The following is a 25,338-nucleotide window of genomic DNA, read 5'->3' as shown; positions in this document are numbered from 1 at the left end:
TGGTAGGTCCAACAGATGTTAACTAAAGTCTGCTTTATGCTACACTTTGTTCTGGAGGTTTTCTTTTTTAAAAAATTATTCTTTATTTTAGAGAGAGAGAGAGAGAGAGAGAGAGGGTGGGTGAGAGAAATGGAGGGAGAGAGACAGAGAATCCCAAGTAGGTTACAGGCTCAGCATGGAGCCTGACGTGGGGCTTGATCCCACAACCCTGGGATCATTATTTGAGCTGAAATCAAGAGTCAGACTCTCAACTGACTGAGCCACCCAGGCACCCCATGTTTTAGAGGTTTTCATATCTAATTTCAACCAACTATGTGAGATAGACATTATTATTTATCTCTTGTTTTTCAGATGAAGGAACTGAAGCTCAGAAAGTTTAAACACTTTATTCAGGTTAACTAGGGAATAAATGGTGACATAAGAATAAATGTAAATGAGACAAAATTACTAACCCTTAAGTGCAGGATGGAGGAAAGAGGAGACTTAACAATATATGCAAAAAGTAAATAGGAATTTTAGCTAGTGATCAGTTCAAGGGCATCTATAATGTAATGTAGTTACCATAAAAGCTACTGTAATCATGGGCCTAATAGTAGTACAGTATCTAGAATATAGGAAATGTGAGCTCTGTTATGTTATTTGCTTATCAGGCTATAACTGAAATTTCATGCCCTGCTCTGAGCACTGTGCTTCAAGAGGCAATGAGAGAACCTGGAACATATTTAGAGGGGAGCTTCCTTGTTCCATGAGAAATGATTATAAGATATTGCTCTGGTGAATAAGTATTTAGGAACTATGTGATAATTGTCCTAAAATAGCTGCCATGTGGAAGAAGGAAAAGACATTTGCTATTAGCTGTGTGATCTCATGTGGAAGGTCTGGGACCAATGAGGAAAAGTTATAAGGATATAAATTTTAGCTCAAGAAATAAAATAGTTTTATGAAAGCTAGACTGGGAATTTTTAGGGGGGTGATTAATTAGAGGAATTGGTGAATTAGAGGAAAGCAATATCCTATAATGACTTGGCAGTGATAACATAAAGGAGATTCTAGTATAGGGTAGATTCTTGGATCACAAGGCAATCAGGTAGAAAATTTCAATATAGCATCTTAAGAGTTGATATTAGTGGTATTTAGTGTGTTATGGAAGGATATAGGAAGGGCATTTAGCTAACACAGCCTTGGTGATAGGAATTGTAGTCAAATAACCCTTCATAGAGTTGTAATATTGAATCAGTGAATTGAATTAGTGAATTAATGAGTTAATTAATTGAGTCTTAGATTAAGTAACTAAGAGTTAGCTTAGCCCAAGCCATGAAGGGTGGAGTCCTTTCTTAGTTATTTTATAGTACAGAATCTAATTTTCTCCTTATGGCAACTCTGTAAGAAGTCACAACCGAATTTTGGTATAGTTCTATTATTTTCTATGGAAAAGCATTTATAAAATTGTATTTATAAACAACTCTTTAGTTAGACGTGTTTGAGCCCTAAACCGATAGTAAAGAGAGAGTAGGGGTGGGGAGAGAAGGAGCAGGAACACCACCTGGTACACCTACTGATTTCATCCTAGCATCCAGTTATCTCTGCCATATTTGAAGAGACCTGCTTAGGTGCCTTTGCTCTTATATGCTTTCTCTGTTGAGACTCCTTCAGCTAACTATCAGTAAACTTTCTTTAAGTAAAAAAAAACAAAAACCTTTATGTGTCCAAATATATAATTTTTATTTTGTATCTACAGTGGGTGCATTTTATGTTTGCATTATTTCTCTATCTTATAGGAATGCTTTGTGTGGAAAGCTTCAGTGTGAGAATGTACAAGACATGCCTGTATTTGGAATTGTGCCTGCTATAATTCAGACTCCCAGTAGAGGCACCAAATGTTGGGGTGTGGATTTCCAGCTAGGATCGGATGTTCCAGATCCTGGGATGGTGAACGAAGGTACAAGATGTGATGATGGAAAGGTAATCAGAATGTTTTCTATTTATAATTTAAAATTAAAAAAATATGAAAAGCATTATACAAAGTAAGTGGTTATTCTTTTCTTATTTATAAAAGAAATCTAATGTTTTTTTGGTAGAGATTTTGGAAAATACAAAATTAAGAATGGCTGTTATTCTACTATCCAGATTTCACTGGCAGTCATATATTATAACCACTAGTCTGTGTTGCAGTATACTGTGCATATTTCTTTCCATTATCAATGGTGCTATAATTTATTAGCAGTCTGCTATTATTGGGACATTTAGGGATTTCCAGGATTGTGTGTGTGTGTGTGTGTGTGTGTGTGTGTGTGTGTGTGTGTATGATTGTGTGTCTCTAGACTAGAATGTGTAGTACTAGAAATGTCATAATGCTTGTCCCCCCATGCTCTCTGCTACCCTGATCACTGCTGTTTGGATCAGATATGAGTCAAGAGTCAGCCAGCTCCTGACTCACTACCATTGGTTTCTATATGATAACATGAGCTAGGACAAATTCCTTTTGGGGGGGAATATATAATTAAGAAATACTATTAAGAATAGGGCAGAAACTGTAAGAATTCTTCAGCGATGCTATGAAGCAAGAGCAGGGCTAGAATGGTTATGGCAAACTTCAGTCATATACAAAAGATATGGGGGAGCAGGAGTGTTGGGCAAATTGAAGAAACCAATTTAAAGGAGAGTAGAGGAGGGGGAAGAGAGAGAGAACACAAGTGACTGATAAGGTGACCATAAAAAAGACGGGTGGACTTGCCAGTTACCTCAGTCATTGTGTACTGAGTTTTCAGTTCCAGTTATGTTCCTCCTTTCCTACAAAAAGACCCTTATATTTTTGTGCCTGTTGTTGCCACTATAAAAACTTGATTGCTGTAGTTACTATAAACAATGCTGAGGTAAATGGCTTTATAAATAAAAATTTCAGAATATTATGATTGTTTTCTGAGGTGAAACTACTATAATGGGGTGTGCATACTTTTTAAGGTTTTAGAGTTTTGCATGATTTCTCTTTTACTTTTTTAAGTTTATTTATTTATTTTGAGAGAGAGAGAGAGCAGCATGAGTGGGTGAGGAGCAAAGAGAGAGGGAGAAAGAGAATCCCGACCAGGCCCCGCGCTATCAGCACATGGAGCCCAGTGCTGGGCTCAAACTCATGAACCGTGAGATCATGACCTGAGTCGAAATCAGGAGTTGGACGCTTAACCAACTGAGCCACCCAGGTGCCCGTGCCTGATTCTCTTTAGAAAAAGCTTTAGTAGTTTACCTTCCAACCAGTTTTTAGTGGGAAATGTTTTAATTCTTCATACCATAGGCAAGATTAGCTATCATTTTCAAGCTTTTGTTGGTGGTTTCCTTTTTATTTTACTTTTTTCTTAATTATTAGTGATGTTGAATTTTTTTGTCTCTATATATTTATTCCTTCTTCTGTGATTTGCCATGTTGATGTTCTTTATACACTTAAAAATTGGCCTGTTTTCTTATTGATTTTGAATTTGATTTCTTATTGATTTTAAAGAACCTTAATTTTGTCATATGTAACAAGTATAATATATAAATATACATATATGATGTTTTTGCCCAGCTTACTTCTTGCCTCTTCTTTCTTTTGTTTTTAGTGTTTTTTTTTTTTTTTGCTGTTTGCATTTTTATGTATTTAAAGCTGTTATTCTCTTCCTTTATGGTTTCTAACTTTACTTACATGTTTTATAAGACCTTTATCAGTATATCAGATCATTATTCTCTTGTATTTTGTAGTAGATTTTGTTTTTTATTTAATACCTCTTTAATTCAGGGGAATGTTGAGTGTATATAGTATGAGGTTGGCATTCTTTTTTTCTTTTTTATCATTTATTCATTACTGTATGCTGAGTTCTAATGCCATTTTTTTTTTCAGAATGGCTTATCATTTGCCTTAACCTCATTTATAATCTCTTTCCTTTAATTTGAAATTTTATTTAAATTACCGATTAAATTTTTATATATTCTAGGGCTTAATTTTTGTTTTTTCCCTCTTCATGCCCGTTGATAGGTCTAACTACTCATGTGTCAGTACTGCCTTGATTTAGTTTTTATTGGTTTTATAATGTATTTTTCTTATCTGGTCATGCAAATACCCTCCCATTCTTTTTTCCTAGTTCTCTTGGCTATTTTTATTTGCTTATAATTCCAGATGAACTTGAGATAATGTTTGTTGAGATGCAAAAAAAATTAAAATCTAAAAAACTAAAAAATGCTTTGGAATTTTGGTTGACATTAAATTTATAAACTTATAATGGGGAAAAGTGACATCATTACATTATTGAGTCTTCTCAAAGTAGAACATGGTATGTGTGTCCATTTTTGAGGGGTCTTCTTTTAAAGATTTACTAATAAAGGTCTTTATGTTTTTTGTTAATTTTATTATTGGGTAGATTTTTATTGTTATTATGAATAGGCCCATTTTCTCCTGTTATATTTTCTGTTTTGTTATATTTCAATTTCTAATTGGTTTTTACTGACAAGAAAAGCTATTTTGTTTGTATTTTTGACTGGGTATTATTGATATTCAGAAAAAAATTCATTTGTATATGTTTATTTTGTTACCAGGCATACACTTAGTGTTACCTATTTCTATTGTCAATTATATTAGAATTTTCTAAGTAAAAGTCATCATCTGCAAATGATAAAAAGTTGGTTTCCTTTCTCATATTTACAGTTTGGATTTATTTTCTTGCGTAATTGCAATGATAGCACTTCCAGAATAATTGTAAATAGTGATAGTGTGCATCTTTGTCTTGACCCTGACATGAGTGGGAATGCGTTTAGCCTTTCAAGGTTATGTATGATTTTGGCTGATCGCTTGGGGTACATGGTATTTTTCACTTAATGCAGTATCCTTTTAATCCTATTGAATAAGAATAAAAATAAACAGTAGATTTTACATTTTATAAGTAGTTCTTTGACATTAAAATATTAAATATTTAAAAAATATTAGATACTATTAAGATAATCATTTGGAACACCTGGGTGGCTCAGTTGGTTGAGCGTCTGACTTCAGCTCAGGTCATGATCTTGCAGTTTGTGAGTTTGAGCCCTGTGTCGGGCTCTGTGCTGACAGCTTAGAGCCTGGAGCCTTCTTTGGATTTTCTGTGTCCTTCTTTCTCTCTGCTGTTCCCCAACTTGTGCTCTCTATCTCTCTCTCTCAAAAATGAATAAATAAAAACATTAAAAAAATAATCATTATTTATCTTTGACCTATTGATATGTGCTGGGTTATATAAATAAATTCCCTAACATTAAATTATTTTTGCATTCCTGGAGCACACACTGGTAACATTAAATTTTTCTTTAGATATATTCCCGGATTCTATGTGTTGGTGAATTTACTTTTGTGTTTCTGAAACTGTCTACTTTTGATGTTTTTTGAATTTATGAACTTTTACTCTGTAGATTGTAGTCAGTACTCTTAAGTCCCACAAAAAACTCAGATAATATTGAATTAAAGTATAATAGGATTAATTGATTTAAACCAAAGAATCAAATAAAGAGCTTTGGAACCCAGAATCTCAAATAATGTTTCTACAATCTTTGCTTCTCCCTTTTGGCTCCCTGTCCCTCCCTTGCCCCATCTTATTGAGATATAATTAACATTTAATAGGCTATATGTTTAAGGTGTACAGTGTGATGATTTGATACATGTATGTATTGTGAAATGACTACCACAGTAAGGTTAGTTAACACTTCTATAACCTCCCATAAATATAATTTTTTTTCTTTTTTTTTTTTTTTGGTGGTACAATATTTAAGATTTACTCTCTTGGTAACTTTCAAGTGTATAATATTGTTAACTACAATCATCAGGCTGACTATTAGATACCCAGAACTTACTCATCTTTTAACTGGAGATTTGTACTATTGGATCAACATCTCCCCATTTTTCCTATGGGTGAGGCTTCACCCCCCCTCCCCCTTTTTTTTAAAGACTCCACATATATGTGAGATCATATGGTATTTGTCTGTCTTTGTCAGACTTTCTTCACTTAGAATAATGTCCCCAAGGTCCATGCATGTTGTTGCAAATGACAGGATTGGTCGTTCAGGACTGTGTTGTTTACTTTCCACATTTTTTGTGAATTTTACACATTCCTCCTGTTACTAATTTCTAGTTTCAAACCATTGTGATTGGAAAAGATACTAGATATGATTTCAGTCTTCTTAAATATGTTGTCTTGCTTTGTGGCCGAACATAAATTGTATCCTGTAGAATGTTCTGTGTGTGCCTCAGAAGAGTATGTATTCTGCTGCTGTTGCATGGCTGTTCTGTTTATGTCTGTTAGATCCATTTTGGTCTATAAAGTTCTTTAGATCCGCTGTTTCCTTATTAAATTTCTGTCTGGGGGCACCTGGGTGGCTCACTTGGCTAAGCACTCATCTCTTGATTTTGGCTGAGGTCACGATCTCACGGTTTGTGAGATTGAGCCCCTGTGTTGGCTGTGCACTGAGAGTGTGGAGCCTGCTTGGGATTCTCTTCCTCTCTGCCTGCCCTCCCCAGCTGCTCACGTATTCACGCATGCTCTCTCTCAAAATAAATAAAAAGAAATTCCTGTCTGGATGACCTATCCAATGTTGAAAGTGGGGTATTGAAGTCTACTACTAGTATTGTATTGCTGTCTGTTTCTCCCTTCACTTTTGTCTCTATTTGGTTTAAATATTTAAATGCTCCAGTGGAAGGTACATAAATACTTAAAATTATTACATCGATGAATTGTCTCCTTTATCCCCATTTCATGGCATTCTTTGTCTCTTGCAACCAATTCTGACTAAGTCTATTATATGTGATATAAATATAGCCGTTCCTGCTCTTTTGGTTACCATTGGCATAGAATATGTTTTTCTGTCCCTTCACTTTCAACCTGTGTGTCCTTAACACTATAAGTGAGCCTCTTTTAGGCAGCATATTGTTGGATATGTATATATTTTTAAGTCTATTCAGCCACTTTGTGTCTTCTGATATGGGACTTTAGTTCATTTCTATTTAAAGTAATTATTGATAGCTAAGGACTCATTGCCATTTCATTGTTGACTGTTTTTAGTTCTTTTGTTCCTTTTTTCCTTTCTTACTATTTTCTTTCATGATTTATTTATTTATTTATTTTTAGAGTATGCTTTAATTCTTTTGTGTGTTCTACTATGTTTCTTCTTTTGTGGTTAGTGTGAGGCTTATATAAAACATTTTGTAGATATAACAGTCTATTTTAAGCTGATAATAACTTACCTTCAATTGCATACACAAGCACTACACTTTTACTTCTCATATTTTAAACTATTGTGTCATACTTAGCATCTTTTTATATTGTGCATCCATTAATAAGTTATTAGTTATTTTTATTTAAGTTTTTTTTTTACTAGAGATAGAGTGATTTACACAGCACCATTAAAATAGTAAGGTATTCTTTTTTTTTACTTTATTTATTTAAATCACATTTTTATATATATATATAATTTAATGTCAAATTGGTTTCCATACAATACCCAGTGCTCATCCCAACAGGTGCCCTCCTCAATGCCCATCACCCACTTTCCCCTCCCCCCCACCCCCCATCAACCCTCAGATTGTTCTCAGTATTTAAGAGTCTCTTATGGTTTGCCGCCTTCCCTCTCTGTAACTTCCACACCCCCCCTTTCCCTCCCCCCTGGTCTTCTGTTGAGTTTCTCAGAATCCACATAAGAGTGAAAACATATGGTATCTGTCTTTCTCTGTATGACTTATTTCACTTAGCATGACATTCTCCAGTTCCATCCACGTTGCTACAGAAGGGCATATTTCATTCTTTCTCAATGCCATGTAGTATTCCATTGTGTATATAAACCATAATTTCTTTATCCATGCATCAGTTGATGGACATTTAGGCTCTTTCCATAATTTGGCTATTGTTGAAAGTGCTGCTATCAACATTGGGGTACAAGTGCCCCTAGGCATCAGCACTCCTGTATCCCTTGGGTAAATTCCTAGCAGTGCTACTGCTGGGTCATAGGTTAAATCTATTTTTAATTTTTTGAGGAACCTCCACACTGTTTTCCACAGTGGCTGCACCAGTTTGCATTCCCACCAACAGTGTAAGAGGGTTCCTGTTTCTCCACATCCTCTCCAAACATCTATAGTCTCCTGATTTGTTCATTTTAGCCACTCTGACTGGTGTGAGGTGGTATCTCAGTGTGGTTTTGATTTGTATTTCCCTGATGAGGAGTGATGTTGAGCATCTTTTCATGTGCCGGTTGGCCATCCGCATGTCTTCTTTAGAAAAGTGTCTATTCATGTCCCCTGCCCATTTCTTCACTGGATTTTTTGTCTTTTGGGTGTGGAGTTTGGTGATTTCTTTATAGATTTTGGATACTAGCCCTTTATCTGATATGTCATTTGCAAATATCTTTTTTCCCATTCCGTTGGTTGCCTTTTAGTTTTGTTGATTGTTTCCTTTGCAGTGCAAAAGCTTTTTATATCTTCATGAGGTCCCAATAGTTCATTTTTGCTTTAAATTCCCTTGCCTTTGGAGATGTGTTGAGTAAGAAATTGCTGCGGCTGAGGTCAGAGAGGTTTTTTTCCTGCTTTCTCCTCTAGGGTTTTGATGGTTTCCTGTCTCACATTTAGGTCCTTCATCCAATTTGAGTTTATCTTTGTGAGTGGTGTAAGAAAGTAGTCTGGTTTCATCCTTCTGCATGTTGCTGTCCAATTCTCCCAGCACCATTTGTAAAAGAGACTGTCTTTTCTCCATTGGATATTCTTTCCTGCTTTGTCAAAGATTAGTTGGCCATACTTTTATGGGTCCAATTCTGGAGTCTCTATTCTATTCTGGAGTCTATGATAGTGTCTGTTTTTGTGCCAGTACCATGCTATCTTGATGATTACAGCTTTGTAGTAGAGGCTTAAGTCTGGGATTGTGATGCCTCCCGCTTCGGTCTTCTTCTTCAATATTACTTTGGCTATTCGGGGTCTTTTGTGGTTCCATACAAATTTTAGGATTTCTTGTTCTAGCTTCGAGAAGAATGCTGGTGCAGTTTTGATTGGGACTGCATTGAATGTGTAGATGGCTTTGGGTAGTGTTGACATTTTAACAGTATTTATTCTTCCAATCCATGAGCATGGAATTTGTATCTTCTTCGATTTCCTTCATAAGCTTTCTTTAGTTTTCAGCATACAGATCTTTTACATCTTTGGTTAGGTTTATTCCTAGGTATTTTATGATTCTTGGTGCAATTGTGAATGGGATCAGTTTCTTTATTTGTCTTTCTGTCACTTCATTATTGGTGTATGAAAATGCAACTGATTTCTGTACATTAATTTTGTATCCTACGACTTTGCTGAATTCATGTATCAGTTCTAGCAGACTTTTGGTGGAGTCTATGGGGTTTCCCATGTAGAGTATCATGCCATCTGCAAAAAGTGAAAGCTTGACTTCATCTTTGCCAATTTTGATGCCTTTGATTTCCTTTTGTTGTCTGATTGCTGATGCTAGAACATCCAACACTATGTTAAACAACAGCTGTGAGAGTGTACATCCCTGTCGTGTTCCTGATCTCAGGGGGAAAGTGCTGTTTTTCCCCATTGAGGATGATATTACTTGTGGGCTTTTCATAAATGGCTTTTATGATGTTTAAGTATGTTTCTTCTATCCGGACTTTCTCAAGGGTTTTTATTAAGAAAGGATGCTGAATTTTGTCAAATGCTTTTTCTGCATCGATTGACAGGATCATATGGTTCTTATCTTTTCTTTTATTAATGTGATGTATCGCGTTGATTGATTTGCGAATGTTGAACCATCCCTGAATCCCAGGAATGAATCCCACTTGATCATGGTGAATAATTCTTTTTATTTGCTGTTGAATTCAATTTGCTAGTATCTTGTTGAGAATTTTTGCATCCATACTCATCAGGGATATCGGCCTGTAGTTCTCTTTTTTTGCTGGGGCTCTGTCTGGTTTGGGAATCAAGGTAATGCTGGCTTCATAGAATGAGTCTGGAGGTTTTCCTTCTCTTTCTATTTTTTGGAACAGCTTTAGAAGGATAGGTGTTATTTCTGCTTTAAATGTCTGGTAGAATTCCCCAGGGAAGCCATCTGGTCCAGGACTCTTATTTGTTGGGAGATTTTTAATAACTGATTCAATTTCTTCACTAGTTAGGGGTCTGTTCAAATATTCTATTTCTTCCTGTTTGAGTTTTGGCAGTGTGTGGGTGCTTAGGAATTTGTCCATTTCTTCCAGGTTGTCGAGTTTGTTGGCATATACTTTTTCATAGTATTCCCTGATAATTGCTTGTATTTCTGAGGGATTGGTTGTAATAATTCCATTTTAATTCGTGATTTTATCTATTTGGGTCCTCTCTCTGTTTTCTTTTTGAGAAGCCTGGCTAAAGGTTTATCAATTTTGTTTATTTTTTCAAAAAAACAACTCTTGGTTTCATTGATCTGCTCTACTCTTTTTTTAGATTCTATATTTTTTATTTCTGCTCTGATCTTTATTATTTCTCTTCTTCTGCTGGGTTTGGGGTGTCTTTGCTGTTCTGCTTCTATTTCCTTTAGGTGTGCTGTTAGATTTTGTATTGGGGATTTTTCTTGTTTCTTGAGATAGGCCTAGACTGCAATGTATTTTCCTCTCAGGACTGCCTTCGCTGCATCCCAAAGCATTTGGATTGGTGTATTTTCATTTTCATTTGTTTCCATATATTTTTTAATTTCTTCTCTAATTGCCTGGTTGACCCATTCATTCTTTAGTAGGATGTTCTTCAACCTCCATGCTTTTGGAGGGTTTCCAGACTTTTCCTGTGGTTGATTTCAAGTTTCATGGCATTGTGATCTGAAAGTGTGCCTATGTTCTCAATTCTTTATACTTATTAAGGGCTGTTTTGTGACTCAGTATGTGATCTATCTTGGAGAATATTCCATGTGCACTTGAGAAGAAAGTATATTCTGTGGCTTTGGGTTGCAGAGTTCTAAATGTATCTGTCAAGTCCATCTGATCCCATGTATCATTCAGGGCCCTTGTTTCTTTATTTATTCTCTGTCTAGGTGTTCTATCCATTGTTGTAAGTGGAGTATTAGACTCTCCTGCAATTACCACATTCTTATCAATAAGGTTGCTTATGTTTGTGATTAATTGTTTTATATATTTGGGGGCTGCCAAATTCGGTGCATAGACATTTATAATTGTTAGCTCTTCTTGATGAAGAGACCCTGTAATTATTATATAATGCCCTTCTTCATCTCTTGTTACAGCCTTTAATTTAATGTCTAGTTGTCTGATTTATGTATGGCTACTCCACTTTCTTTTGACTTCCAGTAGCATGATAGATCTCCATCCCCTTACTTTCAATCTGAAGGTGTCTTCAGGTCTAAAATGAGTCTCTTGTAGACAGCAAATAGATGGGTCTTGTTTTTTGTTTTTTTTTTTTTCATTCTGATACCCTATGTCTTTTGGTTGGAGCATTTAGTCCTTTTACATTCAGTGTTATTATTGAAAGATATGGGTTTAGAGTCATTGCGATGTCTGTAAGTTTCATGCTTGTAGTAATGTCTCTGGTACTTTGTGGTCCTTGCAACATTTCACTCACAGAGTCCCCCTTAAGATCTCTTGTAGGGCTGGTTTAGTGGTGATGAATTCCTTCAGTTTTTGTTTGTTTGGGAAAACCTTTATCTTTCCTTCTATTCTGAATGACAGACTTGCTGTGTAAAGGATTCTTGGCTGCATATTTTTCTTGTTCATCTCATTGAAGATGTCCTGCCAATCCTTTCTGGCCTGCCAAGTTTCAGTAGATAGATCTGCTGTTACCTGTATGTGTCTACCTTTGTATGTTAAGGCCCATTTATTCCTAGCTGCTTTCAGAATTTTTTCTTTATCCTTGTATTTTGCCTGTTTCACTATGACATGTCATGCAGAAGATTGATTCAAGTTACGCCTGAAGGGAGTTCTCTGTGCCTCTTGGATTTCAATGCCTGTTTCCTTCCCCAGATTAGGGAAGTTCTCAACTATGATTTGTTCAAGTATGCCTTCAGCCCCTTTCTCTCTCTCTTCTTCTCCTGGAATTCCTATGATACAGATATTCTTCCGTTTGATTGCATCACTTAGTTTTCTAATTCTCCCCTCGTACTCCTGGATTTTTTTTTATCTGCCTTTTTCTCAGTTTCCTCTTTTTCCATAATTTTATCTTCTAATTCACCTATTCTCTCTTCTGTCTCTTCAATCTGTGCTATGGCCCCCTCCATTTTATTTTGCACCTCATTTATAGCATTTTTTAATTCATCATGACTATTTTTTACTGCCTTGATCTCTGTAGCAAAAGATTCTCTGCTGTCCTCTATGCTCTTTTCAAGCCAAGCAATTACTTTTGTGACTATTATTCTAAATTCTTGTTCAGTCATATTGCTTAAATCGATTTTGATCAATTCGTTAGCTGTCTCTACTTCCTGGAATTTCGTTTGAGGAGAATTCTTCTGTTTTGTCATTTTGGCTAGTTTTCTGTCCCTTATGTGTTTTAAAAGCTTGTTGTGTGCTCTGGACCTGCGAGCACTGCTGTATTAAAGGAGGGTCATACACTGTCCAGGGCCTGGCCCTTCAGGAGGTGTTTTTTTGGAGAGTGTTACTTGCTCTCTGTTATTGTGACTTTGGTTATTTTATTACCGTACTCGTAGTGATATTTTGGACCCTCCACCAGGTGTGCTTTGATTTGTTCCTTGGAGTAGCCCTGTAAAGGAAAACAGAGAAACAGGAGACGAAAACACACAAACAAATAACACAAACAAACAAATAAAAACAAAAAATTAAAGTCTAAAACAAAAAACCCCGAAACACTGACTACAAGTAAAGAAGAGGGTGGAGGCAGTGCTAGAAGAGCACATACAAAGAGAGAAATGATGAGGGAGGGGGGAGAAAAAATAAACATTGACTAGGCAGAGAGACTAAAAGTGTTAATCCAGAGAGAGAGAAAGGAAAATAAAGAAGGAAGTGGGGAAAATGAAACGAAGATAAAGTTACCCAGACAGAGAAACTATATGTCTTGATTATTCGAGAGAGAGAGAGAAAGGAGTGTAAAGAAGGAGGTATAGAACATGTATCAAGACAATGGATTAAATATGCGTGTTAGACAGAGCAGTAACCAGAATTACCAGCCTAGAAGAGGGAAGAGATAAGGAGGAGAAAGTGGGGGGCGGGGAAGATATATCTATACATCCAGATTAGACCGAGAGTTAATCCAGGCAATGCTGCAGCGCTTGTGGGAGGAGCTTTCCGCAGGGTCTGTGAGGCTCTGGTGGATATACGGTTACCCTGTGCGAAGGGGCGTGGTTTGGTGTAGTCTGGACCCACTTCTACTATGGGCCCCTGAACTGATCCCTGAGGCCCCGCCTTGGTGGTGATGGGGGCAACGGGGGAGTGGTGATCCCCAGTCTCTTCTCCATGGACCTGGACCCGGTGGACTCAGTTTTAGTCGTCCTCACTGTGCCACACCATGGGCGCAGACGGGGCGGTCCTTCTGCTCTGCCACCTCCCCTGACCTTGCGCTTGGCTAGGATTCAAAGTCCTTTTCCGTGCGTTCTGGCAGTGGGGAAGCGCCTCTCAGTGTGGCAATATGTGGCCCCAGCTGGCTTTGTGCCACAGCACTTCAGGGAGGACTGCCTTCTGCGGACTGAGCTGCCGCCCTCGCCGCTAGTCCCCGCAGTCGCGGACTCAGGCAGGCTTTGTCTTTTCCCACAGCACTCCAGGGAGATGGCTCCCTTTTCCTCCTGCAGACTGTGCCCTCGGCCCAGCCACGGATCCCGTGGGTGGCAGACATGGACATGGACAGGCTTTGTACTGTTGCACAACCCTCCAGGGAGGGAACCACTTTCTCCAGCTGCTGACTGAGCCCCTTACATACCACTGCACCCAGGCCCCTGGTGTGCGAACAGGGAGCTGGCCCCAGTCCGAAGAAAGCCCAGCAGTTAGAGATAGGATCTCTCTCAGTCTCAGTCCCAGGTCTTTCTCCTGTCCAGATATGGTCATACACTTCCCTAGCCGCTCTTTCTCTTCCCTTTGTCTCTCCCCTCTGTGCCCATGTGGCTTTTTTTTTTTTTTTTTTTTTTTTTTTTATCTCCCCCAGTTTGCAGTCACCCACCTATCTTTTCTCCAGCTCTCCCATTGTCTTTGGGTAGATTCAGTCTCTTTTCCTCCCAGACTCTGGTGTTCAAAGTCCTTTGGCTTCTGCACTTCTTTGTTTGAGAGACATGGGGAGTCTCCCCTACTTCTCTACCATGTTGGCCCCAATAGTTAGGTATTCTGAATTTAACTATATATTTACCTTCACCATGAGTTTTATGGTTTTATATATTTTCATATTATTAGTGTCCTTTCATTTCAACTTGAAGAATTCACTTTAAAATTTCTTGTAAGGTAGGGCAAGTGGTGATGAACTGTTAGTTTTTCTTTATCTGGGAATGTCTTTAACTCTCCTTCATATCTGAAGGACAATTTTCCTACGTATAGTATTCCTTGTTGGCAATTTTTTTTATTGTTGCTGTTTAGCACATTGGATATATAATCCCGATGATTTATTTTGGCTTTCAAAGTTTCTTTAGAGAGATACATCCACAGACAGCCATATGGGGGTTCCTTTGTATGTGATGAATCTTGCTGCTTTCTCTTTCTGCTTTCTAACATGGAGTTCTTTGAGCTTCCAGTACTTGAATGTCCATATTCTCCAAACATTTGGGAGATTTCAACTATTATTTATTTAAATTCTTTTTTAACGTTTGTTTATTTTTGAGAGACAGAGAGATACAGAGCATGAGTGGGGAAGGGGGCAGAGAGAGAGGGAGACACAGAATCTGAAGCAGGCACCAGGCTCTGACCTGTCAGCACAGAGCCTGATGTAGGGCTTGAACTCACTAACTGTGAGATCATGACCTGAGCCAAAGTTGGACTCTCAACCGGCTGAGCCACCCAGGCACCCCTTAATTATTATTTCTTTAAATAAACTTTCTTCCATTTTCCTCTTCTGAGGAAATCTTCTGATTTGAATCATATCTTCTGATATGAATGTTTGTTTGCTTGATGGTGTCCCATAATGGTTCACATAGGCTTTCTTCACTCTTTTTCATTCTTTTTTATTTTTTGTCTCTCTAACTGGCTAATTTCAAACAGTGTTTGAGTTTGCTGATTCTTTCTTCTGGATGAGTAAATCTGTTCTTGAAGCTCTATATTGAAGTTTTCATTTCTGTTATTGTATTCTTCAGGTCCAGGATTTCTGTTTGGTTCCTTTTAATGGTTTCTACTTCTTTCTTAAACTCATTCTGTTCATTGATTGTTTTTCTGATTTTGTTTAGTAGTCTCTGTTTTCTTTCATTTCATTCAGGTTCTTTATGATGATTATTGTGAATTCTTTGTCAGGTAACCTATAGATCTTCATTTCTTTGGGGTCATTTATTCGCACTTTATTAGTTTCCTTTGGTGATGCCATATTTGCCTGATGCTTATGTAGTATTGCATTGGTGGCTATGTATTTGAAGGAATAAACACCTCTTCTAGTCTTTACATACTGGTTTCATCAGGTAAAGACCTCCTGTCTGTTTTCAGTATTGATGGGATTACCTTGGAATTTTAGGCTGGGTTGGAACTGGTTACAAGTCTGTCTCCACAGTGGGGTCTGTGATTGGTGGGCCTGTTATCAAGAGCTTGGGTGGGCATAAATCCTGACTGGTCTCTGAGTGGATTGAACTTCCTGTAGTAGTACCACCTCAAGGTGGCCTTGAGACAAGGGTCTGCTTCAGAGTCCACAGTTGGGTCTTCAGACACCAGGCCTATTACTAGGTGCATGGACTGGTGTGGCTCCCATCAGATACCTGAGAATACTGCTGTCTGTTCACTGGATGGATCTCTGGGTGGCCAGGATGGGTCCCTAACTGGATGGATGGGCTGGGAGCTGAATATAGGGCTAGTTCAGGGTCTCTTGATGTGTAGACATGAGCATCTGCTCTTGGTTCCCCAAAAGCTGGCAGGACAGCTTGAGGACTGAGGCTTGGAGTTGCTGAAACTGAGTATAGATCCCTTTCAGAATTTTTGGGAATGCAGGAGATGGGTTCCTTGGTTGATGGATCTAGTGGTGGGCTGTGGCTGTGATATGACTGGAGCCAAGTGTAAGGCCCTTCAGGATTTCTGGGGTTACAGCTGGGAGAGTCTCATTTTGGGTCCCTGTGCCAGAAAGTATATTCACAAAGTGCAGTTGTTAGGGATAGAGCCAAGTAGAGTGTCCTTTTAGAAATACTAGGGTTGTAGACAAGAGTGTCCCCCACCGGGGCCCTGGGCCCTTAGGACTGCTGGCAGACTGTGGCTGTGAAGAAGCTAGAACTGCTTTTGGGCCCTTTCAGGACCTCAGGGGGCATAGATGGGAGTTTCTCCTGCCTGGTCCCTATGCCTGCAGTCTTCTCTGGGCTCATAGGTGGCTGTCGTCTTGCTGTGTGCTCACATGACCCTTTTTCTGTGTGCACATGGAGAGAGAGAGAGAAAGAGAGGGAGAGAGAGAAAGTGAGCACAAACTCTCTGGTGTCTTTTCTTATAAAGGCACTAATTCCATCAGACCAGGGTTCCACCCTCATGACCTCATCTAACCCTAATTACCTCCCAAAATCTTTATCTCCAAATACTACTATATCAGGGTTAGGGCTTCAGCATATGAATCTTGAGAGGATACAAGCAATGAGTTTATAAAGAGAGCCACTAGGGTAGATTTAAATTAGTAAAAGTAGAATAATATTTATTCCTTCCTTATGCCCATGTAGCTTTTTGCTGTGCAGTTGTATGTTCTGCTCAGTGTGGTAAAGGCTTTAAACCTTTTCCTAAATATTTTCACATTTCAGTTATTTTTGGTATTTGTTTTTGGTCTGGACATATAAGTGAGAGATATTGGTCAGTGTATTAGTCAGGGTTCTCTAGAGAAACAGAACTAATAAGATGTCTGTATATGTGTGTATGTAAGATTTCTTGTATGGAATTAGCTTACATGTTTATATAGGTTAACAAGTCTTAAGAGCCAATATCTTCAGTAGACAAGCTGGACACTCAGAAGAGCTGATGGTGTAGTTCCAGTCTAGAGGCTGAGAGAGAGAAAGCGGTTAAGCAAAAATGGAGACCAGGGTGTTTAGACCATTTCTTTATGCAACTTACTGTTATCTTCAGGACCTGCTCAGGCTGTAGTATGTATCTGCCACTTTCATTTGATGGTGGAATGTTGCTGTGCATGCTAGACTTTAAAGTATGGTGGGTCAGATAACACCCAGTTCATGATGGGTAGTTCAGGTGCCATGGTAACCTGGTAGCTTATGGTTAAGTGTTAAGTCTAGTAAGGCCTAAGCTGTATCTGAAAAGGAGAGTAGTTATCTGCAGAGGATGGCAGGGTTTTGTTCCAAAATCCTAAGGGTCTGTAGTGCTGTTTACCTCTAAGGAACTGCCAGAGGCTCCAGACAGCATCCCTATCTGCCACTGACATTTGAAGCACCATTGGATCTAGTGGAGCAAGGGGCCAGTTGGCAGAGCAGTTTCTGTGGCGTCCTGGACCTGTTTCAGCCTTCTCTTGCTCTGGTCCATGCTCTATGAGCAGTTTTTCAAGTTACATGGTAAATGGGCTTGAGTAACATGCCCACATGAGGAATGTGTTGCCCCCCAAATTCAGAGGCCCACTAATTGTCTTCTCTTTTGGTTGCCTGATGTAAAAACTTATCCTTCATTTTTGAAGGGAAATCTAGATATGTCCTGCACCACTGATGCCCTAGAAATTTCGCTGAGGTAGAAGACTCCTGAATTTTTGTCTGATTTACTTTCCACTGACATGCAAATGTCTTACCAGTTAGTCTACAGTATTGCTACTTCTTATGCACTAGATCCAATCAGATAATGTCATCAATGTAATGGGCCAGAGTGATATCTTGTGGAAGGAAAAGTTGATTAAGATCCCTGCAAACTAAATTATGATGTAGGGCTGGAGAGTTGCTATACCCCTGAGAGAGGACAGTGAAGGTGTATTGCTGGCCTTGCCAGCAAACGGCTTCTGGTGATCCTTATTGACCAGTGTGGAGAAAATAGTATCTGCCTATTCAGTAGCTGCATACCAGGTGCCGGGAGATATGTGAATTTGCTCAAGCAGTAAAACCACAGTAGCTACAGCAGCAATTACACCTACCAGCTGCTTAATCTTATAATCTGCTGTTGTTCTCCAAGGTCTGTCTTCTGCACAGGCCAAATAGCTTAGTTGTATTGGAATATCTTTCCAGTCCTTAGTGGTGGTATTGATCTCTGCAGTGACTCCTGAATTGTGGTATTAATTTTGGTGTACTGTTTTCCTAGGAAGTGGCAGTTCTAATGGCTTCCATTTGGCCTTTCCCGCCATAATAACCCTGACTCCACAGGTCAGGGAGCCAGTGTGGGGATTCTGCTAGCTGTTGATTATGTCTGTCCCAGTCATGCATTCTAGAACTGGGATGGGGTTCAGGGACCTACTGGGCCCACTATGAGGACGACCTGAGCTGAAACTCCATTGATCACCTGACCTCTATAGCTCCCTACTCTGACTGGTAGGCCACCATGATGTTTTGGGTCTCCTGGAAGCAGTGTCAATTCAGAGCCAGCATCCAGTAGTCCCTGAAAGATCTGATTATTTTCCTTTTTCACAGTGCCCAGTTACCCTGGTAAAAGGCCGTAGGTCCTATTGGGGATGGATGGGAGAAAGATTACCAATATAAATTTTTGGCAGTGTATCAGGGTACTACCTGAATGGGACTCATCCTCTCCTTCATTTAAAGGCTTCTGGGTCTGTAATATGGCTCAAGTCTGGTAATTGATTGAGGGCCCATGATACTGTTTTGTTCACTTGACCTAGAACTTTTCTGCTTCTACAGATGTAGTAAGAATTTACTGGTAGGCTTCCTCCGTTTTTATTTCTAGGAATACCATGATCAACTAACTAATGCCATAGGTCTGTGCAAGTCTGACTTTTATGATTGCTCCTTTGACTTTGCTGTTTATTATGGTAGCCATATCCACCCTGCCTTTGTCATTGAGTGCCACTGCACTTGGCCTTGGCCATTTGGCATTCAGTTACTTCTGTGGCATTTAGGTTTTACAATTCAGTGACTGTAGTTCCTAATATCAAGTGGCCTACAGAGAAGAGTGATGACAGAGCCATTTAGGCCTGCTGGGGTTCCCCTCACAAATTTATTTCTCACAGTTATTGTGGAAGGTGTGTCTGCTGGACCTTCCCAGAGTGAGTGAGTGGGTCTGAAATAACCCATTCTTAACACTCCAATCTTAACTAAGCCTTTGAATCATTTGTTTTACCTTAAACCAAGACAGGTCCAGCATTTCCAACTTGCTCAGGATGAGTTAACTTTTGGTCCATGTTTCAGCTAATTAACCAACAAACTGTTAAAGCTCTTAATAAATCCCTGACCTGCAGCATTACATGTAGAATCTCTACTTAGTAAGCCCATACATGACAGTAAATTTGGCCTGACCCAACTTTATGTTCCTTCTACCATTATCCCACACCCTTTATATCCATTCTTACACATGTTCCCTGCACTTCTGTCTGGATAAATTAGAAAACTCAAGTAGCTCCCTTTTTTTAAAAAATGTTTATTCATTTTTTGAGAGATGGAGACAGAGTGTGAGTGAGGAGGGGGCAGAGAGAGAGGGAAACACAGAATCCAAAGCAGGCACCAGGCTCTGAGCTGTCAGGACAGAGCCCAACACGTGGCTTGAACCCAGGAACTGTGAGATCATGACCTGAGCCGAAGTCGGATGCTTAACCAACTGAACCATCCATGCACCCTTCAAGTAGCTCTTTTGGTACACCTCCTCACAGGTCATACTTTTAGGGGCCTGCTGAGACTTGAGTCTAGTGATAGGTCTAAAAGCAAAGATGGGCGCCAGGTGGGGGTGAGTCCTGAGGTGAATCAGCATTGTCTTAGAAGGCAACTTCCTCCTTGGAGGCCATTACAATTTCCTCTAATGTAATGCTAATCTCTTTACTTGGGAGTGGAAAGGCTTTTTCTTTTAAGGGTAAGGAAACTGCTTCCACTGGCAAGGAAGACTCATCAGTCTTTAGGGGCTCAACAATTCAGGTTAGACTCTTGTTCATTTGACCTAGAACTTTTCTGCTTATACAGATATCAGGGTCTTCCCACACATCTCAAGACAAGTTTTAGGATCACATTCTTTCTCCCTAATGCCCTCATTTTAATGGTAGGTACCCTGCAAGTCTGGGAGGTCCAACTTGTGTTGTAATCTCACCAGTTGAAGGATGAAATTCTGGGTTTGATTTTCAGAGGTCTCAGCCCTGTGGCTACAAAAGATTAGGGTCCCCTTCTGGGGACACTTAGAAGCTCTCAGGTTATTTTTGCTGTATTTGAGCTGAGAGTTCAAATTTCTGAGCAATAAGCTCTTTTCATTCCCTACTTTGTCCAGTGATATTAGGAGCAACTACCTGATGTCGTACTTATTAATTTAATAAGAAATGTTTGAAGGAATCATATGCACAATTATGCAGATCCTTGATTCTTATAAATGGTTGATTAGGAGTAAACAGTGGTGATATTTTGCATATCCTCCTGTCAGATCATGCTATGGGCTCTCAGTACTCTGTTATTGCAAATAGAGCACTAACATCTTCAAATGTAGTCAGGTAAGAGATCCAATTCCAGAGGCCCAGGAACGAATTCAGAAAACTCATCCTTAAAACCTGTTCCTCTAAAACCACTCTTGGTATCATTATCTGCATTAGTCAGAGTTTTCTGGGGAAACAGAACCAATAGGAAGAGTGTGTGTGTGTGTGTGTGTGTGTGTGTGTGTGTGTGTATTCATTCATTTATTAATTATAAGAAATTGACTCACACAGTTACAGAGGCTGAGAGGCCCAAGATTTGCAGTTTGCAAGCTGCAGATCCAGGAGAGATGATGGTGCAGTTCTAGCCAGGGTCCAAAGGCCTGAGAACCAGGAGAGCTGATGATAGTTCTAGTCTGGAAGCCAGCAGGCTCAATACCCATGAAAAGTCAGTGCTTTAGTTCAAGTCAGGAGGAAGGAAAAACCAGCCTTAGATTGAGGACAGGCAGGCGGGAGTAAATCTTTCTTTCTCAGGGGAGGATCAGGCTTTTTGTTCTTTTCTGGCCATCAACTGATAGGACAAGGTCCATCTACATTAGGAAAGCAATCTCCTTTACTCAGTCTATTAATTTAATGACCTAAATCAGTCTATTAATTAATGACCAGTCTAATTAATTTAAATGACCAAAAAAAGCACCCTCACAGAAACGCTCAGAATAATGTTTCACTACAGATCATGGGCACTCAGTGTCCCATACAAGTGGACACATAAAGGTAACCATCATAGTTATTACAAGTTAATGAAGTTCAGAGTAAAAATATGTATTGGGAAAAAAAATCTATAAAAAATGGTGGATTATAATATTCATTTATCTTCTTTGTCTGCCAAAACCTCTCAAAGTAGAAAGGAATAAATAGAGAATATATATATATTTTTAACTTACATCCAAGTTAGTTAGCATATGGCGCAACAATGATTTCAGGGGTAGATTCCTTAATGCCCCTGACCCATTTAGCCCATCCCCCCTCCCACAACCCCTCCAGTAACCATCTCTTTGTTCCCCATATTTAAGAGTCTCTTATGTTTCATCCCCCTCCCTGTTTTATATTATTTTTGCTTCCCTTCCCTTGTGTTCATCTGTTCTGTGTCTTAAAGTCCTCATATGAGTGAAGTCATATGATATTTGTCTTTCTCTGACTAATTTTGCTTAGCATAATACCCTCTAGTTCCATCCACGTGGAAATGGCAAGATTCCCTTCTTTTTGCCTGCCGAGTTATACTCCATTGTATATATATACCACTTCTTTATCCATTCATCCATCGATGGACATTTGGGCGCTTTCCACACTTGGGCTATCATTGATAGTGCTGCTGTAAACATTGGGATGCATGTGCCCCTTCGAAACAGTGTACCTGTATCCCTTGGATAATACTAGTAGTGCAATTTCTGGGTTGTAGGGTAGTTCTATTTTCAGTTTTTTGAGGAACCTCCATACTGTTTTCCAGAGTGGCTGCACCAGTTTGCATTCCCAAGGAATAAATCTTGAAGTGAGAAATACAGGAGATTTCAACAGTAGCTAAAGATTTTAGCCAGTTATGAAAAACTGAAAGAGGACAGAAAATAGTAGACAGTGGTGGGATTTACAACTTACAGAGCAAACTGATGGGATGTGAACAAGAAGACTGTTTCTTAGGTGGGCAGAACCTGAAACACATCAGTTTGCAGCTCAGATTTGGAAACACTGGTTATAGCTGAGAGTGGGCTAAAGCTTGAGACAGAATATGGAGTTATGTTTACTGTAGTCATGGAGAGGCTAGCTTGTTGTCCTATCTGTCTGGTTCTCTCATCTGGCCAGCAAAGCTTCAGCAAGCAGTTGCCTATTTCTCCAGGTCGAAGGTGAGAAGATAGGACTTTTGATATATGTATTTGCTCATCCTGTGAGATGCCTGTCTCCCTATCCTAACCATAGTATGCTGTTTCCCTTGTTGCACATGTAACTGAACTATAGAGGAATTCTTACATAAAGTTGGACAGTTTTCAGAGGAAGCGGAGCAAAAAGACTGAGACAGAAAAATGAGAGAAAGATAAAAGCCTGAGAGAATCAATTAAAGATTTTTAAATCCAGCTAATTTAAATCTTTAGAGAAAGAAAGTAGAGAAAGTGGACAATTGTGAAATTACAGAGTACTTGGTGAAGAAAAACCTTAAGAGCTTCCAGAGACAAAAACAAAACAAAAGAAAAACAAACCCAAAGCAAACAAAACCAAAAATAGATCACCTATAAAAGAATGAGATTGAAAACTGAATTCTGGAAGACAGGGGAGTAATAGTTTCATGTTCTGAAAGATTCTCAAACTAGAATTCTGCTGAAGTGTCAGCCAACTGGGAGGGCACAGTAAAAACAATTCAGACATTCAGAGGCTCAGCAAAATTATCTTTTATTTATATTTTCTTAGGAAGTAATCTAATGTAATGTTCTGGCAAATGAGGAAGGAAACCAAAAAAAGAGAAAGAATCGTAATCTAGGACACAGAAGAATGTCAAAGAGAAATTCCAAGATAAACAGCTGTGTACCAGCCAGGCGAATAATCAGTTTATTTGGAGTAAGGGAACCCTGAAGGAAGTTTTCTAGAGAAAGCGGGAACTTGAAATGGCATAATAGCTTTTTTTTTTTTTTTTTTTTTCAGTCAGGGGTTGAATGTTGATATGACAGAGGCCGATTGTGTAAGAAGAAAGGCAAGTGTTTGCTGTAGTGAAAACAAAGGCTATATAAGAAAGAAAATATACTCTTAGTACTTAGCTTTGAAATCAACAGTGTTTTGTGTTAATTGTTGGCAAGGAATACTTAATTCCCCACGTCATTCTTTCCTTGTAGAGGAATTTCAGCACTCCTGGGTTTTGAGTGACTTCAGCAACATGGCTGAATAAGATGTTCCTCATTTGTGCCCCCCTCCCAACAATAACAATTTGGTATCCATTTATGGACAGAAGTGCCTTTGTGGGAGCTGAGTGATACGGCATCATATGTCAAGGGACCAGGAAGGAGCTTTGCACACTGTGTGTTAGGTAATAGGCATAAAGACTTCGGTGCTGGCTGTGGACTCTGCAGTGGCCTGTTTCTGTCTCTAGCCCTTCTGGGCTGCAGTCTGTAAGTCCCTGGAAAATACTGTCTTAGACAGTAACCCACAAGATGAAAGAACCTTTGTGGAAGTCCAGGTTTCCAGTAGAGAATTTCCAGCACAGTGTTGGAGCAAAAGTATATGAGTTTGGACACATTGGAGAGGGTAAGAGGAACGATTTGACTTTGCCCACATCACTCCTCACCCACAGTGGCACAGCTTAGGGCCAGATAAATGTTTTCAGCCCGTGGTTTTTCCCATGAGGGGAATTGAGAGTAGTGAATGGGCCCCTGGCTTTCCTAGTTGTGGAGGACCCATTCTCTCTTACCTCATCCATAGTATTAACTTGTGAGAGTGAGCATAAGAGACTGGGAGAGTGGCACATTACTCTTGGAGGACATTAAAGGGATGTGATTACTTGTACTATATACTGTATAGGAAGATTGAAATAATACCAGGTATCTTTTATGACCACGATGGTGTGAAACTAGGAATCATCAACAAGAGGAAAGCTAAAAAATTCACAAATATGTCGAAATTAATAAGCAACACATTCCTGAAAGCAACCATTGGGCTATCAAAAATATCTTGAAACAAACAAAATGGAAAGACAACAAACTAAAACTTATGTAATGCAGCAAAAGCAGTCCTAAGAAGGAAGTATAAAGCAATAAACATCTACATTAAGAAAATTAAAGATCTTAAACAACATAACTTTACACCTCAAGGAAGTAGAAAATGAAGAGTAAACCAAGCCCAAAGTTAATAAGGGAAGGAAATAACAATGATCAGGGCAGATAAATAAAATAGACATCAGCAACACAATAGAAAAGTTCGAAGAAATAAGAATTGGTTTCTTGAAAATATAAGCAAAACTGACAAACCTTTAGTTAGGCTATGGAAAAAGAATATTCACATAAATAAAATCAGAAGCGAGAGAGGAGACATTACAACTGTTACCACAGTAGTACATAGGTTTATAAGAAACTACTGTGGACAATTTTATGCTAAAAAATTGGATAACCTAGAGTAAACAGATAAATTTCTAGAAACCTACAATCTATTAGGACTAAGTCATGATAAAATAGAAAATCTGAATAGGCCAATAACAAGGAAGGAGATTGAATCAGCAATCAACAATCTCCCAACTTAGAAAAGTTCACAACCAGATGGTTTAACTAGTGAGTTCCACCAAACATTTAAAGAACTAATGCCAGTCCTTCTTAAATGCTTCAAAAAATTGAAGAGAACACTCGGAAACTCATTTTACAAGGTTAGCATTCCTCTGATGTTAAAGCCAGATGAAGATACAGGAAAAAAGGAAAATTACAGTCCAAATCCTTGGATCAATATAGATGCACAAATTTTCAACAAAAATACTAGCAAACTGAATTCAGCAGCACATTAAAAAGATCATATACCATAATCAAGTGGTTTTATCCCTAGAATGCAAGGATGGTTCAATATAAGCAAGTATATAAATGTGATACACCGTATTAATGAAATGAAAGATAAAATCGTGATCCTCTCAATATATGTAGAAAAGGCATTGACAAAATACGACATACTTTCTTGCTAAAAACCTTTCAACAAATTGAGTATAGGAGGAATGTACCTCTACATAATAAAGGCCATATATGATAAAC

At 38.7% G+C, this 25,338-nt stretch overlaps 1 protein-coding gene across 2 annotated transcripts in view; it reads left to right on the top strand.

The window, feature by feature from the left end:
* ADAM9 (ADAM metallopeptidase domain 9) overlaps positions 1 to 25,338 on the top strand; it is a 151,226-nt gene that overhangs the window by 92,200 nt on the left and 33,688 nt on the right. For both annotated transcript variants that reach the window (XR_006707996.1, XM_045459872.1), the window contains exon 16: positions 1,779 to 1,962. Coding sequence is in view for 1 of the 2 variants with exons in the window: in XM_045459872.1 (XP_045315828.1) it covers positions 1,779 to 1,962 (184 nt within the window). In the remaining variant the exon portion in view is untranslated. The remainder of the gene's footprint in view (positions 1 to 1,778; positions 1,963 to 25,338) is intronic.

Source organism: Leopardus geoffroyi, chromosome B1 (genome assembly GCF_018350155.1).
Source record: "Leopardus geoffroyi isolate Oge1 chromosome B1, O.geoffroyi_Oge1_pat1.0, whole genome shotgun sequence".
In the NCBI taxonomy this organism is placed as follows: Eukaryota; Metazoa; Chordata; class Mammalia; order Carnivora; family Felidae; genus Leopardus; species Leopardus geoffroyi.
The sequence above is the reverse complement of the archived record's forward strand: the minus strand, read 5'-3'. Positions and strand labels throughout refer to the sequence as shown.